This window comes from Callithrix jacchus, chromosome 5 (assembly GCF_049354715.1).
Source record: "Callithrix jacchus isolate 240 chromosome 5, calJac240_pri, whole genome shotgun sequence".
NCBI lineage: Eukaryota > Metazoa > Chordata > Mammalia > Primates > Cebidae > Callithrix > Callithrix jacchus.
In genome coordinates, this window is record NC_133506.1 from 73,226,955 (window position 1) to 73,245,010 (window position 18,056).

At 40.8% G+C, this 18,056-nt stretch overlaps 1 protein-coding gene across 2 annotated transcripts in view; it reads right to left on the reverse strand.

The window, feature by feature from the left end:
• Positions 1-354: 354 nt before the first annotated feature.
• The window catches only part of TEKT1 (tektin 1), a 39,665-nt gene continuing 21,963 nt past the window's right edge, over positions 355-18,056 (reverse strand). For both annotated transcript variants that reach the window (XM_035299746.2, XM_035299745.2), the window contains 2 exons: positions 1,101-1,297; positions 355-608 (listed from right to left, as the gene is read on the reverse strand). In XM_035299746.2, coding sequence (XP_035155637.2) covers positions 401-608; positions 1,101-1,297 — 405 coding nt within the window. In that variant the 3' untranslated portion in view covers positions 355-400. The remainder of the gene's footprint in view (positions 609-1,100; positions 1,298-18,056) is intronic.

The following is an 18,056-nucleotide window of genomic DNA, read 5'->3' on the forward strand; positions in this document are numbered from 1 at the left end:
TTGTTTTCTAGAGAAAAGAAATTTTGAGAGCCAAGAGAAAGCTTAGCATCCCATCTCATGAGCAAGAGGGGCACGGTCTAGGTAGTGATCCACCCCAGCTACTTTACTGAATTGAATCTGAACTGAAATGTCTTGAAACCCTCTCCTGGGGCCCCAAGTCCTGTGGCATTATAAGAGTGGCCTGTGCTAAAACATGAAATTTAATTGTTAGGCAAACACCACACCAGTAGCATAAGAAAAGAAACTTGCCCCGAAATCAGCCCCCTGAGCAGGCTTGGAATGCCAGCCAAGAGGTTGCAGCAGGCTGGTTAGAGGCTCCACCAGCCTGAAATGAGAACTCTGTACTACTGTAACTACTGTTTACAATGTGGTTTAATGAGAATTGGAACTAGCCCGCCTATTAGCAGACAGCATCAGGGCGGAGGCCCCCAGCCCAGACCCCATGGTCTTCCCCGTCCCGAAGTGGGATGGACTTCCTCATGTGCATACACAGCACTTCGTCAATATAGATGGTGTTCTCTTTGACCTGGATCTCCTCCTGCAGGGCAAGCTGTCTGCGATGCAGCCCTTTCAGCTCTGCCTGAGCTTGGGCTAAAGTTTCCTTCAATCTAGGAGAAAGGGAAGAGCAGAAGAGAATAATTTCTCTCTATGCATTGCTTTTTCAGGGGAAAGAATGTTCCGCAGTGTTCAGTGCAGGAGCCAAATTGATATGTCCTCTTCCTTTCCTCTCTCCTCATTAAGACAAAGATTTCACTAATTTTAAAATAAAAAGCATAATGAAAAAAAAAAAGAGATTTCAAATTGGTGGCCACAGGCCAGATTCATGACATAGATACCTTAGAAATGCTGATGTTTAAAACGGCAGATTTTACCTAAACATCTGGATTTGGGCTTCTTTAGAATCATTCCATATAGGGATCCGTTTTCTGCAAGGCAACAATTTTGGCGGGAGGTGGTGGAGACTGCCCTCTAGGGAGGATTCCTCAAACATTACAGAGCAAGTAGGCTTCATTCACCCTGCTGGTCACTACCTAGCCTCTGCTTGAAATCCAGGTTGGGAATGAGACCCGAAGGCCCTCTGCCCCTGGCTGCTAGCCTACCTTGCAACGTTGCGGGTGAGCTCTTGAACCTCCTTCATTAGCCTATACTGCGCAACATCGCGACACAGCTCCACATTCGGCCGGTGCGTCCTGGTCTCCAAGCGCGTATGAGCCACCTTGGCTGGCCCTTCTTGGTCAAGGATGGCTTTTTCAAGAGCTGTCATATTTTTCTCCTGGGAAGCAATCTCTTCCATGACCTTACAAAAAGGATTAGAGTAGGTGAGGCCAAGTTGTGCTCCTCAAAACTCAACCGCTGACAGCAGATCGGTTGTGGTCATGTAAGCTAGGAAGAGGGAACCTCAGATTTCTTCTTAAGCAGGATGCCAGAGTCTGATCTCTCTTCCCTAAAGCAGTGATTGCTGGTGGGCAAGGTCATTCATCCAGCCTTAGAACCTTATGGACTGAAGGGACAGGACCAGGCATTGTCACCTCATCTACCCACAGGAGAATGCCCTCAGCAAAGGCCTGGCCAGAGTGGGATCTCACTGCTGCTCAAGGCCGCCTGCTCACCTTGGTACAGGGTACCTTTGTATCGTGAGCAGAAAGTTGCCTATTTCCTCACCACTCCCCACTGCTAGCACCAGCTCTGTCCTCTGGAAGCCTGGGGAAAGAAGGAGCAGTTCAGTCCGAATTTGATTGGTATTTTTGTGAGTGACTTTATGCACAGAAAAAGACTACTTTTAAGTTACTTGGTTTTAACAAAATTAATATTTAACTGGTTTAAAAATGTATTTCTTCATTAAGCAATTTTTTTAAAACTTTACATCTGCTTTTGCAATATACACAAAAGTAGATAGAATAAGGAACCTCGTATACCCATCGTCAGTTTGAACAATGAGCAGTAGATGGCCGGTCTTGCTTCATCTCTACTCCTGTCTATCAGCTTAGTTATTTTAAAACAAATCGCAGATATTGTTTCACTTAAATATTTGAGAATGTATTTCTAAGCATAAGGATTCTTTTTTTTCTTTTGAAATAACCTCAGTACCTTTATCACACCAAAAAAGAGACAAAAGGTTTATTCTTTAATATTATTATACTATTTAGCGATTAAATTTCACCAATAGTTTTATATATTTTGGTCAGAGTTGGTTTGTCCAAATTACATCCCAATGAGGTCCAGAAATTGTACTTTGCTTTCTTAAGTTTCTTTTAAAACATTTCCTAAGCTTTTAATAGGTCCAGTTCACAGATATGCTATTTTTAAATTTAGCAAAAATCAACAATTACTTTAAACTGATTTTGACTAATAGTTGCTCCCACTTCAAACTTAAAGTTCTTCAGATATTTATTTAAAGCAGCATTTATCAATTTGATATATAACTTTTTAAGGGATTTGAATTAACGAATAAGACCTTCTGGAGTTCTTAAATAGATTTGTCAATCTAATCAGTAAAAAACGATGATGCTTTGAATTCTTTTAAATATTCTAATGCTATCTTCAAAGTGAAAGTTTCAACTACAATCATTGGCTAAAACAATTATTTAATTGCATATTGTAAAGTAATTTGTAAAAAACAGGCCAAATCTCTTAAATTTTACAAATACCTTAACCATCCAAAATAACATAGATAACAATACACTTAGAATAAAACTACTACTGCTATGAGTGAGATCAAGAATCAGCAAACTATGGCCTATGGACCAAACCCAGTCTACAACCTGTTTTTGTACAGACCATGAAATAAGAATTTTTTTTAAGTAATAGACTTAATTTTTTAGAGCCATTTTAAGTTTAAAGAAAAATTGAGAAGAAAGTAGAGTTCGCGTGTGCTTTCTCCCCTCACCTAGGTTTCCCTTATTATTAGCATCTTACATTAATGTAGTACATTTGTTATTAATGCAATCGATGCGCCAATATTGATATCTTATTATTAATGAAGTCTATAGTTTACATGAAGGTTCACTCTCTGTGTTGTGTATTCTATGGGTGTTTGTTTATCTGTTTGGGATGGAGTCGCTCTGTCACCCAGGCTGGAGAGCGGTGGCACAATCTCGGCTCACTGCAACTCCGCCTCCTGGATTCAAGAGATTCTCCTGCCTCAGCCCCCCAAATAGTTGGCATTACAGGCATGTGCCACCACAACAGGCTAATTTTTGTATTTTTAGTAGAGACAGGGTTTCGCATGTTGGCCAGACTGGTCTTGAACCTCTGACCTCAGATGATCCACCCACCTCAGCCTCCCAAAGTGCTAGGATTACTGGCATGAGCCACCATGCCTGGTAGAGTCTATGGGTTTTGACAGAAGCATAACTACATGTATTCACCTTTACAATATCATACAGAACATGTTTCACTGCCCTAAAGACCCCCTGGGGTGCCCCCATTGATCCTTCCTTCCTTCTTCCTCCAACTGAAACCCCTGACAACCATTGATCTTTTTAATTTCCATAGGTTTGTCTTTTCCAGAATGTCACATTATTGAAATCATACAGTGTGATTCATATCATACAGTGTGAGTTTCAAATTGGCTTCTTTCACTTAGCAATATGCATTTAAAATTCCTCTATGTCTTTTCTTTTTTAAAAGATTTTATTTATTATACTTTAAGTTCTGGGGTACATGTGCAGAATGGCAGGTGTGTTACATAGGTATACATGTGCCATGGTGGTTTGCTGCATCCATCACTCTGTCATCTACATTGGATATTTCTCCTAATGCTATCCCTCCCCTATCCCTACACCCCCTGCTATCCCTCCACTAGCCCCAACCCCTGACAGGCCCCAGTGTGAGATGTTCCCCTCCTTATGTCTATGTGTTCTCATTGTTCAACAGTCACTTATGAATAAGAGCATAAATTTAGTTTTCTGATCTTGTGTCAGTTTGCCGAGAATGATGGTTTCCAGCTTCATCCATGTCCCTGCAAGGACATGAACTCATCCTTTTTTATGGCTCCATAGTATTCCATGTTGTATATGTGCCATATTTTCTTTATCCAGTCTATCATTGATGAGCGTTTGGGTTGGTTCCAAGTCTTTGCTATTGTGAACAGTGCCACAATAAACATACGTGTGCATGTATCTTTATAATAGAATGGTTTATAATCCGTTGGGTAAATGGGATTGTGAGTCAAATGGTATTTCTATTTCTAGATCCTTGAGGAATCGCCACATTGTCTTCCACAATGGTTGAACTAATTTACACTCCCACCCACAGTGTAAAAATCTTCCTATTTCTCCACATCCTCTCCAGCATCTGTTGTCTCCTGAGTTTTTAATAATTGCCATTTTAACTGGCGTGAGATGGTATCTCAATGTGGTTTTGATTTGCATCTCTCTGATGACCAGTGATGATCATGAACTTTTTTTCATGTTTGTTGGCTGCATAAATGTCTTCTTTTGAAAAGTGGCTGTTCATATCCTCCACCCACTTTTTGATGGGGTTGTTTGTTTTTTTCTTGTAAATTCGTTTAAGTTCTTTGCAGATTTTGGGTATCAGCCCCTTTTTCAGATGGGTAGACTGCAAAAGTTTTTTCCCATTCTATTGATTGCTGGTTCACTCTAATGATAGTTTCTCTTTCTGTGCAGAAACTCTTAAGTTTAATTAGATCCCAATTGTCTATTTTGACTTTTGTTGCCAATGCTTTTAGTGTTTTAGTCATGAAGTCCTTGCCCATGCCTATGTCCTGAATGGTATTGCCTAGGTTTTCTTCTAGGGTTTTTATGGTATTAGGTCTTATGTTTAAATCTTTAATCCATCTGGAGTTAATTTTTGTGTAAGGTGTAAGGAAGGGATCCAGTTATAGCTTTCTGCACATGGCTAGCCAGTTTTCCCCAAAGCATTTATTAAATAGGAAATCCTTTCCCCATTGCTAGTTTTTGTCAGCTTAGTCAAAGATCAGATGGTTATAGATGTGTGGCATTATTTCTGAAGGCTCTGTTCTGTTTCATTGGTCTATATATCTGTTTTGGTACTGGTACCATGCTGTTTTGATTACTGTAGCCTTGTAGTATAGTTTGAAGTCAGGTAGCCTGATACCTCCAGCTCTGTTGGTTTTGCTTTGCTTTGTTTTGCTTAGGATTGTCTTGGCTATGTGGGCTCTTTTTTGGTTCCATGTGAAGTTTAAGGTGCTTTTTTCCAATTCTGTGAAAAAAGTCAATGGTAGCTTGATGGGGATAGCATTGAATCAATAAATGACTTTGGGCAGTATGGCCATTTTCATGATATTGATTCTTCCTATCTATTAGCATGAAATGTTTTTCCATCTGTTTGTGTCCTCTCATTTCCTTGAGCAGTGGTTTGTAGTCCTCTATGTCTTTTCATGGCTTGATAGCTCATGCCTTTTTAGTGCTGAATAAAACCACAATTTATCCATCCATTCACCTATCTTGGGTGCTTTCAAGTTTTGGCAATCATGAATAAAGCTACTATAGACATTCATATGCATGGTTTTATATGAACATAAGTTTTCAATTCATCTGAGCAAATACCAAGGAAGGAGATTGCTGAATCCTAAGAGTATGTTTAGCCTTGTAAGAAATTGCCACACTGTATTCCAAAGGGACTGCACCATTTTGCATTCTCATCAGCAATGAATGAGAGTTCCTATTGCCCCACATCATCACCAGCATTTGGGGTTGTCAGTGCTTTGGGTTTTCTGTAGGTGTATAGGGGTATCTTGTTGTTTTAACCGGCAGTTCCCTAATGACATATGAAATGAACATCTTTTCTTATGCTTACTTGCCCTCTGTATATCTGTATTGGTGAGGAATCTGTTTAGATCTTTTGTTCTTTTTCAGTTGGTCTGTTTTCTTATTGTTGAATTTTAAGAGTTATTTGTATATTTTGGATAACAATCATTTATCAGATATGTATTTTGCAAATATTTTCTCCCAGTGGGTAGTTTTTCTTTTCATTGTCTTATGGGTTTTAAAATTTTTAAATGGTTGTGGAGAAAAAAGCATTTTGAATGAAAATGAATAGAAAAAAGAATATTGTCATGTGAAAATTATATAAAATTAAAATTTTAATGCCCATAAGTAAAGCTATATTGAAACACAGCCATGCTTATTCATTTATTTATTATTGCTTCTGAACTACCATGGCATAGCTAAGTCATGATGACCGACTGAATGTGATGTTCTTATGGCTTTGCGCTGTTGCCCAGAGCACTATAAATCACAGTGACATGTTTATAACTTGACAGTTTTCCAACCATGTATCACCGTACAGTGACATCTTATTTTATTGTTTTATTAACAATGTGTTTTTGTCTGTTTCTGCTGCTATAACAAAATACCTGAGACTGAGACTTATAAAGTACAGGAATTTATTTCCCACAGTTCTGGAGGCTGGGAAGTTGAAGATCAAGGCCCTGGCAGGTGCAGTGTCTGGTTAGGCTACTCTCCACTTCAAGGTGGCACCTGGTTACTGCATCCTCTGGAGGAGACAAACCCTGCATTCTCCCATGGTAGAAGGCAGGGGGCAAAGGGCCTAGCTAGTTTCATCCAGCCCTTTTATAAAGCACTAAGCTCACTCATGAAGGTGGAGCTTTCATGGCCTCATTGCCTCCTAAATACTCCACCTCTTAATACTGTTGCATTGGGAATTAATTCACAACATGAACTTTGGAGGGAACACAGACATTCAAACCATAGCACAGTGCATACCCTTCATGTTAGAACAAGAAAAATGTGATTTCTGAGTTGCATTTTTAAGTCCTACTGGAACATAAGTTCTGTTTATCAATTAGCTGTCAGACCACTGTGTTTACTTTGCAAGGACACTATAGGTTTGCTGAAAGAATACAATACACATTGACATTACCAGACTAATTCTCAACTCATAGAAAAGCAATCATCAGGGTCAGGATCCAAGATGGCTGAATAGGAACAGCTCCGGAGTGCAGTTCCCAGCAAGAACAGCAGAGGGTGAGTGCCCACCACATTTCCAAACAAATGTTCACTGTCCATAGACCAGGATATTCCCAAGCTGAAAAGCACCAGGAGTTTTCAGCACGGCAGTTTCAGCTGGTGCCAGCTTGGCGCACAGAAACTCACACAAATCTGGGCAGCCATTTCAACTGGAGTGTGGAAAACCTGGGAGACAGAGCCACCCATTCACCTGAAAGGGAGGGGGCAGAGACAGGGAGCCAGGCAGTCTGGCTCAGCGGATGCCACCCCCACAAAACAAGCAATCTGAAATACTCTGGATTGAGAGTTTCACAGCAAGGACAGCTGGACCCAGGACAGTTGAGTTCAGTGAGGGGAAGGGCGACCACCACTACCGAGGCAGTTCATAGTGGTTGGGCAAAGCCTGCAGCAGCTCAGCAATGCCTCTGCTGGCAGGCTGTGACTAGACTACTCTGTGTGGGGCAGGGCATCTATGAAAAAAGGCAGCAGCATGACAGGAACTTATAAATAAAGCTGACCTTCCTAGGACAGGGCACCTGGGAAAAGAGGTGGTTATGAGTTCCGCTGCAGCAGACATAAAAGTACCTGCTCAGCAGCTCTGCATGGAACAATGGAGCTCCCAGCACAGCACTCGAGCTCTTATAGGGGACAGACTGTCCTTCAAGCAGCTCCCCAACACCCATATACCCAAAGAAATACCTCATAAAGGAGAGCTCAGGCCGACATCTGGCAGGTACCCTTCTGGGATGAAAATAACAGAAGAAACTGGCAGCAACCCTTACTGTTCTTCAGCCCCCACTGGTAATCCCTGGGCAAGCAGGGTCTGGAGTGGACCTCCAGCAATCCTGCAGCAGAGAGGCCTGACTGTTAGAAGGAAAATTAAGAAACAGAAAGAAATAACTTCATCATCAACAAAAAGGGCATCCACTCAAAGACCCCATCCAAAAGTCACCAACTACAAAAACCACAGGTAGATAAAGCCACTAAGATGGGAAGAAACCAGTGCAAAAAGGATGAAAACACCAAAAACCAGAATGCCTCTCCTTCTCCAAAGGATCACAACTCCTCACTAGCTAGCAATCAAAGATGGATGGAGAATGAATCTGATGAATTGACAGAAACAGGCTTCAGAAGGTGGGTAATAAGAAACTTCTCTGAGCTAAAAGAACATGTGCTAACCCAATGCAAAGAAACTAAGAACCTAGAAAAAAGGTTAGATGAGATGCTAACTAGAATAAACAGCTTAGAGAAGAACATAAACGACTTGATGGAGCTGAAAAACACAGCATGAGAATTTCACCAAGCATATACAAGTTTCAATAACTGAATTGACCAAGCAGAAGAAAGGATATCAGAGATTGAAGGTCAACTCAATGAAATAAAATGAGAAGGAAAGAACAGAGAAAAAAGAGTAAAAAGAAATTAACAAAGCCTCCAAGAAATATGGGATTATGTGAAAAGACCTAATCTATGTTTGATAGGTGTACCTGAATGTGATGGAAAGAATGAATCCAAGCTGGAAAACACTCTTCAGGATATTATCCAGGAGAACTTCTACAACCTATCAAGCCAGGCCACCATTCAAGTCCAGGAAATACAGAGAACACCACAAAGATATTCCTCAAGAAAAGAAACCCCACGGCACATAATTAATTGTCAGATTCACCAGGGTTGAAATGAAGGAAAAAATGCTAAGGGCAGTCAGAGAGAAAGGTCAGGTTACCCATAGAGGGAAGCCCATCAGACTCACAGCAGATCTCTCAGCAGAAACCCTACAAGCCAGAAGAGAGTGGGGGCCAATATTCAACATCCTTAAAGAAAAGAACTTTCGATATAAAATTTCCTATCCAGCCAAACTAAGCTTCATAAGCAAAGGAGAAAGAAAATCCTCTATTGACAAGCAATTGCTGAGAGATTTTGTCACCACTAGGCCTGCCTTACAAAAGCTCCTGAAAGAAGCACTAAACATAGAAAAGAACAACCATTACCAGCCACTCCAAAAATATACCAAATGGTAAAGAGCATCAATACAATGAAAAAAAAAACGCATCAACTAATGGGCAAAACATCCAGCTAGCAACAAAATGGCACATCAAATTCACACATAACAATATTAACCCTAAATGTAAATGGGCTAAATGCCCTACTCAAAAGACACAGACTGGCAAATTGGATAAAAAGTCAAGACCCATCAGTGTGCTGTATTCAGGAAACCCAACTCACATGCCAGGACACACATAGGCTCAAAATAAAGGGATGGAGGAAGATTTATCAAGCAAATGGAGAGAAAAAAAAAAGCAGGAGTTGAAATCCTAGTCTCTGATAAAATGGACTTTAAACCAACAAAGATCAAAAGAAGAAAAGAAGGACATTACATAATGGTAAAATGATCAATGCATCAAGAAGAGCTAATGATCCTAAATATATACACACTCAATACAGGAGCACCCAGACACATAAAGCAAGTTCTTAACGACCTGCAAAATGACTTAGACTCCCACACAATAATAGTGGGAGACTTTAACACTACATTGTCAATATTAGATAGATCAACGAGACAGAAAATTAATAAGGATATCCAGCACTTGAACTCAGATCTGGACCAAGTGGACCTAATAGACATCTACAGAACTCTTCACCCCAAATCCACAAAATATACATTCTTCTGAGCACTGCATTGCACCTACTCTAAAATTGACCACATAATTGGAAGTAAATAACTCCTCAGGAAATGCAAAAGAATGGAAATCATAATAAACAGTCTCTCAGACCACAGGGCAATCAAATTAGAATTCAGAATTCAGAAACTAACTCAGAACTGCACAGCTTCATGGAAACTGAACAACTGGCTCCTGAATGTTGACTGGATAAACAATGAAGTGAAGGCAGAAATAAAGATGTTCTTTGAAACCAACAAGAATGAAGACACAGTGACCAGAATCTCTGGAACACATTTAAAGCAGTGTCTAGCAGGAAATTTATAGCAATAAGTACCTACATGAGAAGCGAGGAAAGATCTAAAATTGACACCCTATCATCAAAATTGAAAGAGCTAGAGAAGCAAGATCAAAAAAAACTCAAAAGCTAGCAGAAGACAAGAAATAACTAAGACCAGAGCAGAACTGAAGGAGATAGAGACATAAAAAAAAAAAAAAAACCCTTTAAAAAATCAATAAATCCAGGAGCTGGTTTTTTTTAAAAAGATCAACAAAATAGACCGCTAGCCAGATTAACAAAAAAGAAAAGCGAGAAGAATCAAGTAGGTGCAATAAAAAACGATAAAGGGGAGGGGACGACTCAAGATGGTGCTGTGAGAACAACCCAGGATTGAGGCTCTCGCTGGATGCGCAGAGAAGGTGAGTCAGGGACACATTTCCAGATGGACCTTTGTTGCCCACAGAACGGGGAAATTCCCAGATATAAAACAAACGCAGGACACCAGCCAGAGATCTTGACTGGTGTAGCCAGCAGCCGGTGCGGCTGCGGCCCGCGCCGGAGCGCAGAGGCACTCCACAGAGGTCCGCACAAAAGCGCACTGTTCCGGGTGCCCTGTTGAACTGGCAACCTGAGACCTGAGAGGGCTGAACTTGAGACTGAATGGGACTTGAACAGTGAGCCAGCCCAGGACAAAGCGTTAGGGGTAGCGCAGTGCGACAAACAAAACGGGATTCCAAATGCTTGCTGTTAGGAAGTTCCCTTAAAGCGCAGCTCCATGCGGGAGGGGCGTCCGCCATTACCGAGGCAATCAGCCCCTACTGAGGTACACGCCCACTGCTGACGCAGCCTGCCATTGCCGAGGCAACCCGGTACAAGAGAGAGACTCCGCCGCAGGGCAGAGCCCGTGGCTACAGGGCGGAGTGGGCAGCAGAAGGGCAGAGCCTGCAGAAACAGGGTAAACCTCACACCAGCAGGGCAGAGCCTCAGCAGGACAAGACTGCCTCCTAGCTGGGCAGGACAACCCGGCAGACACTCAAAAATAAAGCCCCAACCCCTTCAGAAAGAGCAGCTGAGAAAAAAGGGGCTTTTTTTTGAGTTCTGTTGCAGCAGAACTAAACATAGCAGCCTAACAGCCCTGAATGAACATCAGAGCTCACAGCTCAGCACTTGAGCTCCTATAAAGTACAGACTGTCTTTTCAAGCAGCTCCCTGACCCCTCTATATCCAAAAGACTGACATTTGGCAGACATCATTCTGGGACAAAGATAGCAGAAAAAGAAACTGGTAGCATCCCTACTGTTCCGCAGCTGCTATAGGTGTACCCAAGACAAGCAGGGCCTGGAGTGGACCTCTGCAGTCGTACAGCAAAGGGGCTAGACTGGTAGAAGGAAAACCAAGTAACAGAAATACTTCATCATCAACAATCTGGGGGTCCACCCAGAGACCCAATCGAAAAGTCAGCAACTACACAGACGACAGGTGGATAAATCCACAAAGATGGGAAGAAACCAGCACAAAAAGGAGGAAAACACCCGAAACCAGAACACCTTGCCTCCTAGAAAGGACCAAAACTCCCCACCAGCAAGGGAACAAAGCTGGATGGAGAATGACTGTGACGAAATGACGGAATTAGACTTCAGAAGGTGGATAATGAGAAACTTTTCTGAGCTAAAAGAACATGTTTCAAATCAATGCAAAGAAACTAAGAACCTTGAAAAAAGATTCAAGGAAATGATAACAAGAATGGATAACTTAGAGAGGAATATGAATGAATTAAAGGAGATGAAAAACACAATACGAGAACTTCGCGAAGCATGCACAAGTTTCAATACCCGAATTGACCAAGCAGAAGAAAGAATTTCAGAAGTCGAAGATCAACTCAATGAAATAAAACAAGAAACCAAGATCAGAGAAAAAAGCGCAAAAAGGAATGAACAAAGTCTCCAAGAAATGTGGGACTATGTGAAGAGACCTAACCTACGTTTGATAGGTGTACCAGAATGTGACGAAGAGAATGAATCCAAGTTGGAAAATACTCTTCAGGACATTATCCAGGAAAATTTCCCCCACCTAGCAAGACAGGCCAACACTCAATTGCAGGAAATACAGAGAATACCACAAAGATATTCCGCAAGAAGAGCAACCCCAAGGCACATAATCATCAGATTCACCAGGGTTGAAATGAAGGAGAAAATGCTAAGGGCAGCCAGAGAGAAAGGTCGGGTCACCCACAAAGGGAAGCCCATCAGACTCACAGCAGATCTCTCGGCAGAAACTCTGCAAGCCAGAAGAGAGTGGGGGCCAATATTCAACATCCTTAAAGAAAAGAACTTTCAACCCAGAATTTCATATCCAGCCAAACTGAGCTTCAGAAGTGAAGGAAAAATAAAATCCTTTGTGAACAAGCAAGAACTCAGAGATTTTGTCACCACCAGGCCTGCTTTACAAGAGCTCCTGAAAGAGGCACTACACATAGAAAGGAACAACCAGTACCAGCCATTCCAAAATCACACTAATTGCTAAAGAGCATCAACATAATGAAGAATCTACAACAACTAACAGGCAAAACAGCCAGCTAGCATCAAAATGGCAGTATCAAATTCACACATAAAATACTAACCCTAAATGTAAATGGACTAAATGCACCAATCAAAAGACACAGACTGGCAAATTGGATAAAAATCCAAAACCCATCAGTGTGCTGTATCCAGGAAACACATCTCGCATGCAAGGATACACAAAGGCTCAAAATAAAGGGATGGAGGAAGATTTACCAAGCAAATGGAGAGCAAAAAAAAGCAGGAGTTGCAATTCTCATCTCAGATAAAATAGACTTTAAAGCAACAAAGATCAAAAGAGACAAAGAAGGCCATTACATAATGGTAAAAGGATCGATACAACAAGAAGAGCTAACGATCCTAAACATATATGGACCCAACACAGGAGCACCCAGATACATAAGGCAAGTTCTTAAAGACTTACAAAGAGACTTAGACTCCCACACAATTATAGTGGGAGACTTTAACACTCCACTGTCAATATTAGACAGATCAACCAGACAGAAAATCAACAAGTATATCCAGGGCTTGAACTCAGACCTGGAGCAAGCAAACCTGATAGACATCTACAGAACTCTCCACCCCAAATCCACAGAATATACATTCTTCTCAGCACCACATCACACCTACTCTAAAATTGATCACATAATTGGAAGTAAAGCACTGCTCAGCAAATGCAAAACAACTGAAATCATAACAAACAGCCTCTCAGACCATAGTGCAATCAAGTTAGAACTCAGAATTCAGAAACCAACCCAGAACCGCACAGCTTCATGGAAACTGAACAACTGGCTCTTGAATGTTGACTGGATAAACAAAGAAATGAAGGCAGAAATAAAGAAGTTATTCGAAACCAATGAGAACGAAGACACAACATGCCAGAATCTCTGGGACACATTTAAAGCAGTCTCTAGAGGAAAGTATATAGCAATAAGTGCCCATATGAGGAGAATGGAGAGATCCAAAATTGACACCCTATCATCAAAATTGAAAGAGCTAGAGGAGCAAGATCAAAAAAACTCAAAACCCAGCAGAAGACAAGAAATAACTAAGATCAGAGCTGAACTGAAGGAGATTGAGACACAAAAAAACCCTTCAAAAAATCAATAAATCCAAGAGCTGCTTCTTTGAAAAGATCAACAAAATAGACAGACCACTAGCTAGATTGATTAAAAATAAAAGAGAGAACAACCAAATAGATGCAATAAAAAATGATAAAGGGGAAATGACCACAGATTCCACAGAAATTCAAACCATCATAAGAGAATATTGCAAACAACTCTACGCACATAAGCTAGCAAACCTGGAAGAAATGGATAAATTCCTGGACTCCTGTGTCCTCCCAAGCCTAAACCAGGAGGAAGCTGAAACTATGAATAGACCAATAACAAGGGCAGAAGTCGAGGCAGCAATTAAGAGCCTACCACACAAAAAAAGCCCAGGTCCAGACAAATTCACAGCCGAATTCTACCAGACACACAAAGAGGAGCTGGTACCATTCCTTCTGAAACTATTCCAAATAATCCAAAAAGAAGGAATCCTTCTCAAATCATTCTATGAGACCAATATCATCCTGATACCAAAACCCGGCAGAGACCCAACAAGAAAAGAAAACTTCAGGCCAATATCATGATGAACATAGATGCAAAAATCTTCAATAAAATATTGGCAAGCCTATTGCAACAGCAAATCAAGAAACTTATCCATCATGATCAAGTAGGATTCATCCCGGGGATGCAAGGCTGGTTCAACATACGCAAGTCTATAAACTTAATTCACCACATAAACAGAACCATAAACAAAAACCACATGATTATCTCAATTGACGCAGAGAAGGCATTTGACAAAATTCAACAGCCCTTTATGCTAAAAACCCTCAATAAACTCGGTATTGATGGAACGTATCTGAAAGTAATAAAAGCTATTTATGACAAACCAACAGCCAATATCATACTGAATGGGCAAAAACTGGAAGCATTCCCTTTGAAATCCGGCACTAGACAAGGATGCCCTCTTTCACCACTCCTATTCAATATAGTACTGGAAGTTCTAGCCAGAGCAATCAGGCAAGAAAAAGAAATAAAGGGTATTCAAATAGGAAAGGAGGAAGCCAAATTGTCTCTATTTGCAGATGACATGATAGTATACCTAGAAGACCCCATCGCCTCAGCCCAAAAACTCCTGAAACTGATAAGCAACTTCAGCAAAGTCTCAGGATATAAAATCAATGTGCAAAAATCACAAGCCTTCCTCTACACCAATAACAGACTTAAAGAAAGCCAAATCAAGTACAAACTGCCATTCACAATTGCTACAAAAAGAATAAAATACCTTAGAATACAACTCACAAGGAATGTAAGGGACCTCTTCAAGGAAAACTACAAACCACTGCTCAATGAAACCAGAGAGGACACAAACAGATGGAGAAACATTCCATGTTCATGGTTAGGAAGAATTAATATCGTAAAAATGGCTATACTGCCCAAAGTAATTTACAGAATCAATGCTATACCCATCAAGCTACCATCGACTTTCTTCACAGAACTGGAGAAAACCACCACGAACTTCATATGGAACCAAAAGAGAGCCCGCATAGCCAAGTCAATTCTAAGCAAAAAGAACACAGCGGGGGGCATCACACTACTGGATTTCAAACTATACTACAAGGCTACAGTAATCAAAACAGCATGGTACTGGTACCAAAACAGAGATATAGACCAATGGAACAGAACAGAGGCAACAGAGGCAACACAACATATCTACAACCACACAATCTTTGATAAACCTGTCAAAAACAAGCAATGGGGAAAGGATTCCCTGTTCAACAAATGGTGTTGGGAAAACTGGCTAGCCATGTGCAGAAAGCAGAAACTGGACCCCGTCCTGACACCTTACACTAAAATTAACTCCAGATGGATTAAAGACTTAAACATAAGACCTGGCACAATAAAAACCCTAGAAGGAAATCTAGGCAAAACTATCCAGGACATAGGAGTAGGCAAGGACTTCATGAACAAAACACCAAAAGCATTGGCAACAAAAGCCAAAATAGACAAATGGGACCTAATGAAACTCCACAATTTCTGCACGGCAAAAGAAACAGTCAATAGAGTGAATCGGCAACCAACAGAATGGGAAAAAATTTTTGCAGTTCACCCATCTGACAAAGGGCTGATATCCAGAATTTACAAAGAACTCAAACAGATTTACAGGAAAAAAACAAACAAGCCCATTCAAAAGTGGGCAAAGGATATGAACAGACACTTTACGAAAGAAGACATATACAAGGCCAACAATCATATGAAAAAATGCTCATCGTCACTGGTCATCAGAGAGATGCAAATCAAAACCACATTGAGATACCATCTCACGCCAGTTAGAATGGCGATCATTAAAAAATCTGGAGACAGATGCTGGAGAGGATGTGGAGAAAAAGGAACACTTTTACACTGTTGGTGGGAGTGTAAATTAGTTCAACCATTGTGGAAGACAGTGTGGCGATTCCTCAAGGCCTTAGAAATAGAAATTCCATTTGACCCAGCAATCCCATTACTGGGTATATGTCCAAAAGGCTATAAGTCATTCTACTATAAGGACACATGTACACGAATGTTCACTGCAGCACTGTTTACAATAGCAAAGACCTGGAATCAACCCAAATGCCCATTGATGATAGACTGGATTGGAAAAATGTGGCACATATACACCATGGAATATTATGCAGCAATCAGAAATGATGAGTTTGTGTCATTTGTAGGGACATGGATGAATCTGGAGAACATCATCCTCAGCAAACTGACACAAGAACAGAAAATGAAACACTGCATATTCTCACTCATAGGTGGGTGATGAAAAATGAGAACGCATGGACACAGAGAGAAGAGTACTAAATACTGGGGTCTATTGGGGGGAAATGGGGAGGGCCAGTGGGAGGGGGAGGTGGGGAGGGATAGCCTGGGGAGAAATGCCAAATGTGGGTGAAGGGGAGAAAGAAAGCAAAACACACTGCCATGTATGTACCTATGCAACTGTCTTGCATGTTCTGCACATGTACCCCCAAACCTAAAATGCAATAAAAAATTCAAAAAAAAAAACGATAAAGGGGATATCACCACTGATTCCCTAGAAATTCAAACTACCATCAGAGATTACTACAAATAACTCTATGCACATAAACCAGTAAACCTAGAAGAAATTGATAAATTCCTGGACACTTGCACCCTCGCAAGCCTAAACCTTGAATAGACCAATAACAAGGGCTGAAGTTGAGGCAGCAATTAATAGCCTACCAACCAAGATAAGTCCAGGTCCAGACAGGTTCATAGCCGAATTCTACCAGACGTACAAAGAGGTGCTGGTACCATTCCTTCTGAAATTGTTCAGAAGAGGGAATCCTTCCCAAATCATTTATGAAACCAACATCATCCTGATACCAAAACCTGGCAGAGACTCAACAAAAAAAGAAAACCTCAGGCCAATATCCATGATGAATATAGATGCAAAAATCTTCAATAAAATACTGCCAAACCGATTGTAACAGCACATCGAAAAGCTTATCCATCATGAACAAGTAGGCTTCATTCTGGGGATGCAAGGCTGGTTTAACATACGCAAGTCTATAAACGTAATTCACCATATAAACAGAACCAAAGATGAAAACAGCATGACCATCTCAACATGATGCAAAGAAGGCCTTCAACAAAATCCAACAGGCTTTATGCTAAAAACTCTCAATAAACTAGGTATCGAAGGAATATATCTCAAAACAACAAAAGCTATTTATGACAAACCTACAGCCAATATCATACTGAATGGGCAAAAACTGGCAGCATTCCCTTTGAAATCTGGCACTAGACAAGGATGCCCTCTCTCACCACTCCTATTCAATATAGTACTGGAAGTTCTAGCCAGAGCAATCAGGCAAGAAAAAGAAATAAAGGGTATTCAAAGAGGAAAGTAGGAAGCCAAATTGTCTCTATTTGTAGGTGACATGATTGTACATTTAGAAGAACCCCATCGTCTCAGCCCAAAATCTCCTGAAACTGATAAGCAACTTCAGCAGTCTCAGGACACAAAATCAATGTGAAGAAATCTCAAGCATTTCTTTCCACCAATAACAGACTAACAGAGAGCCAAATCATGAGCTAACTCCCATTCACAATGCTACAAAAAGAATAAAACACCTAGGAATACAACTAACAAAAGATGTAAAGGACTTTTTCAAGGAGAACTACAAACCACTGCTCAAGGAAATAAGAGAGGACACAAACAGATGGAGAAACATTCCATGCTCATGGTTAGGAAGAATCAATATTGTGAAAATGGCCACAATCTCTAAGCCCATTTCACTTACATGAGGCTTCACCCAGTTGAAGAAAGACCCTGTTTCCCCCAATGCTGCACTAACCTAGCAGCCAGTGGCCACATGTGGCTGCTGAGCATGCAAAATGTGCTTCATCCTAAACAAGATGCACTGTTAGTATCAAATCCTACACATCAGATTTCTAAGACTTAAAACATGTAAAATATGTCATTATTTATGTTGATAACAAGTTGATGTGATACTTCATGTAGCAGGTTACATAAAACATAAAAATTAAGTTCACTT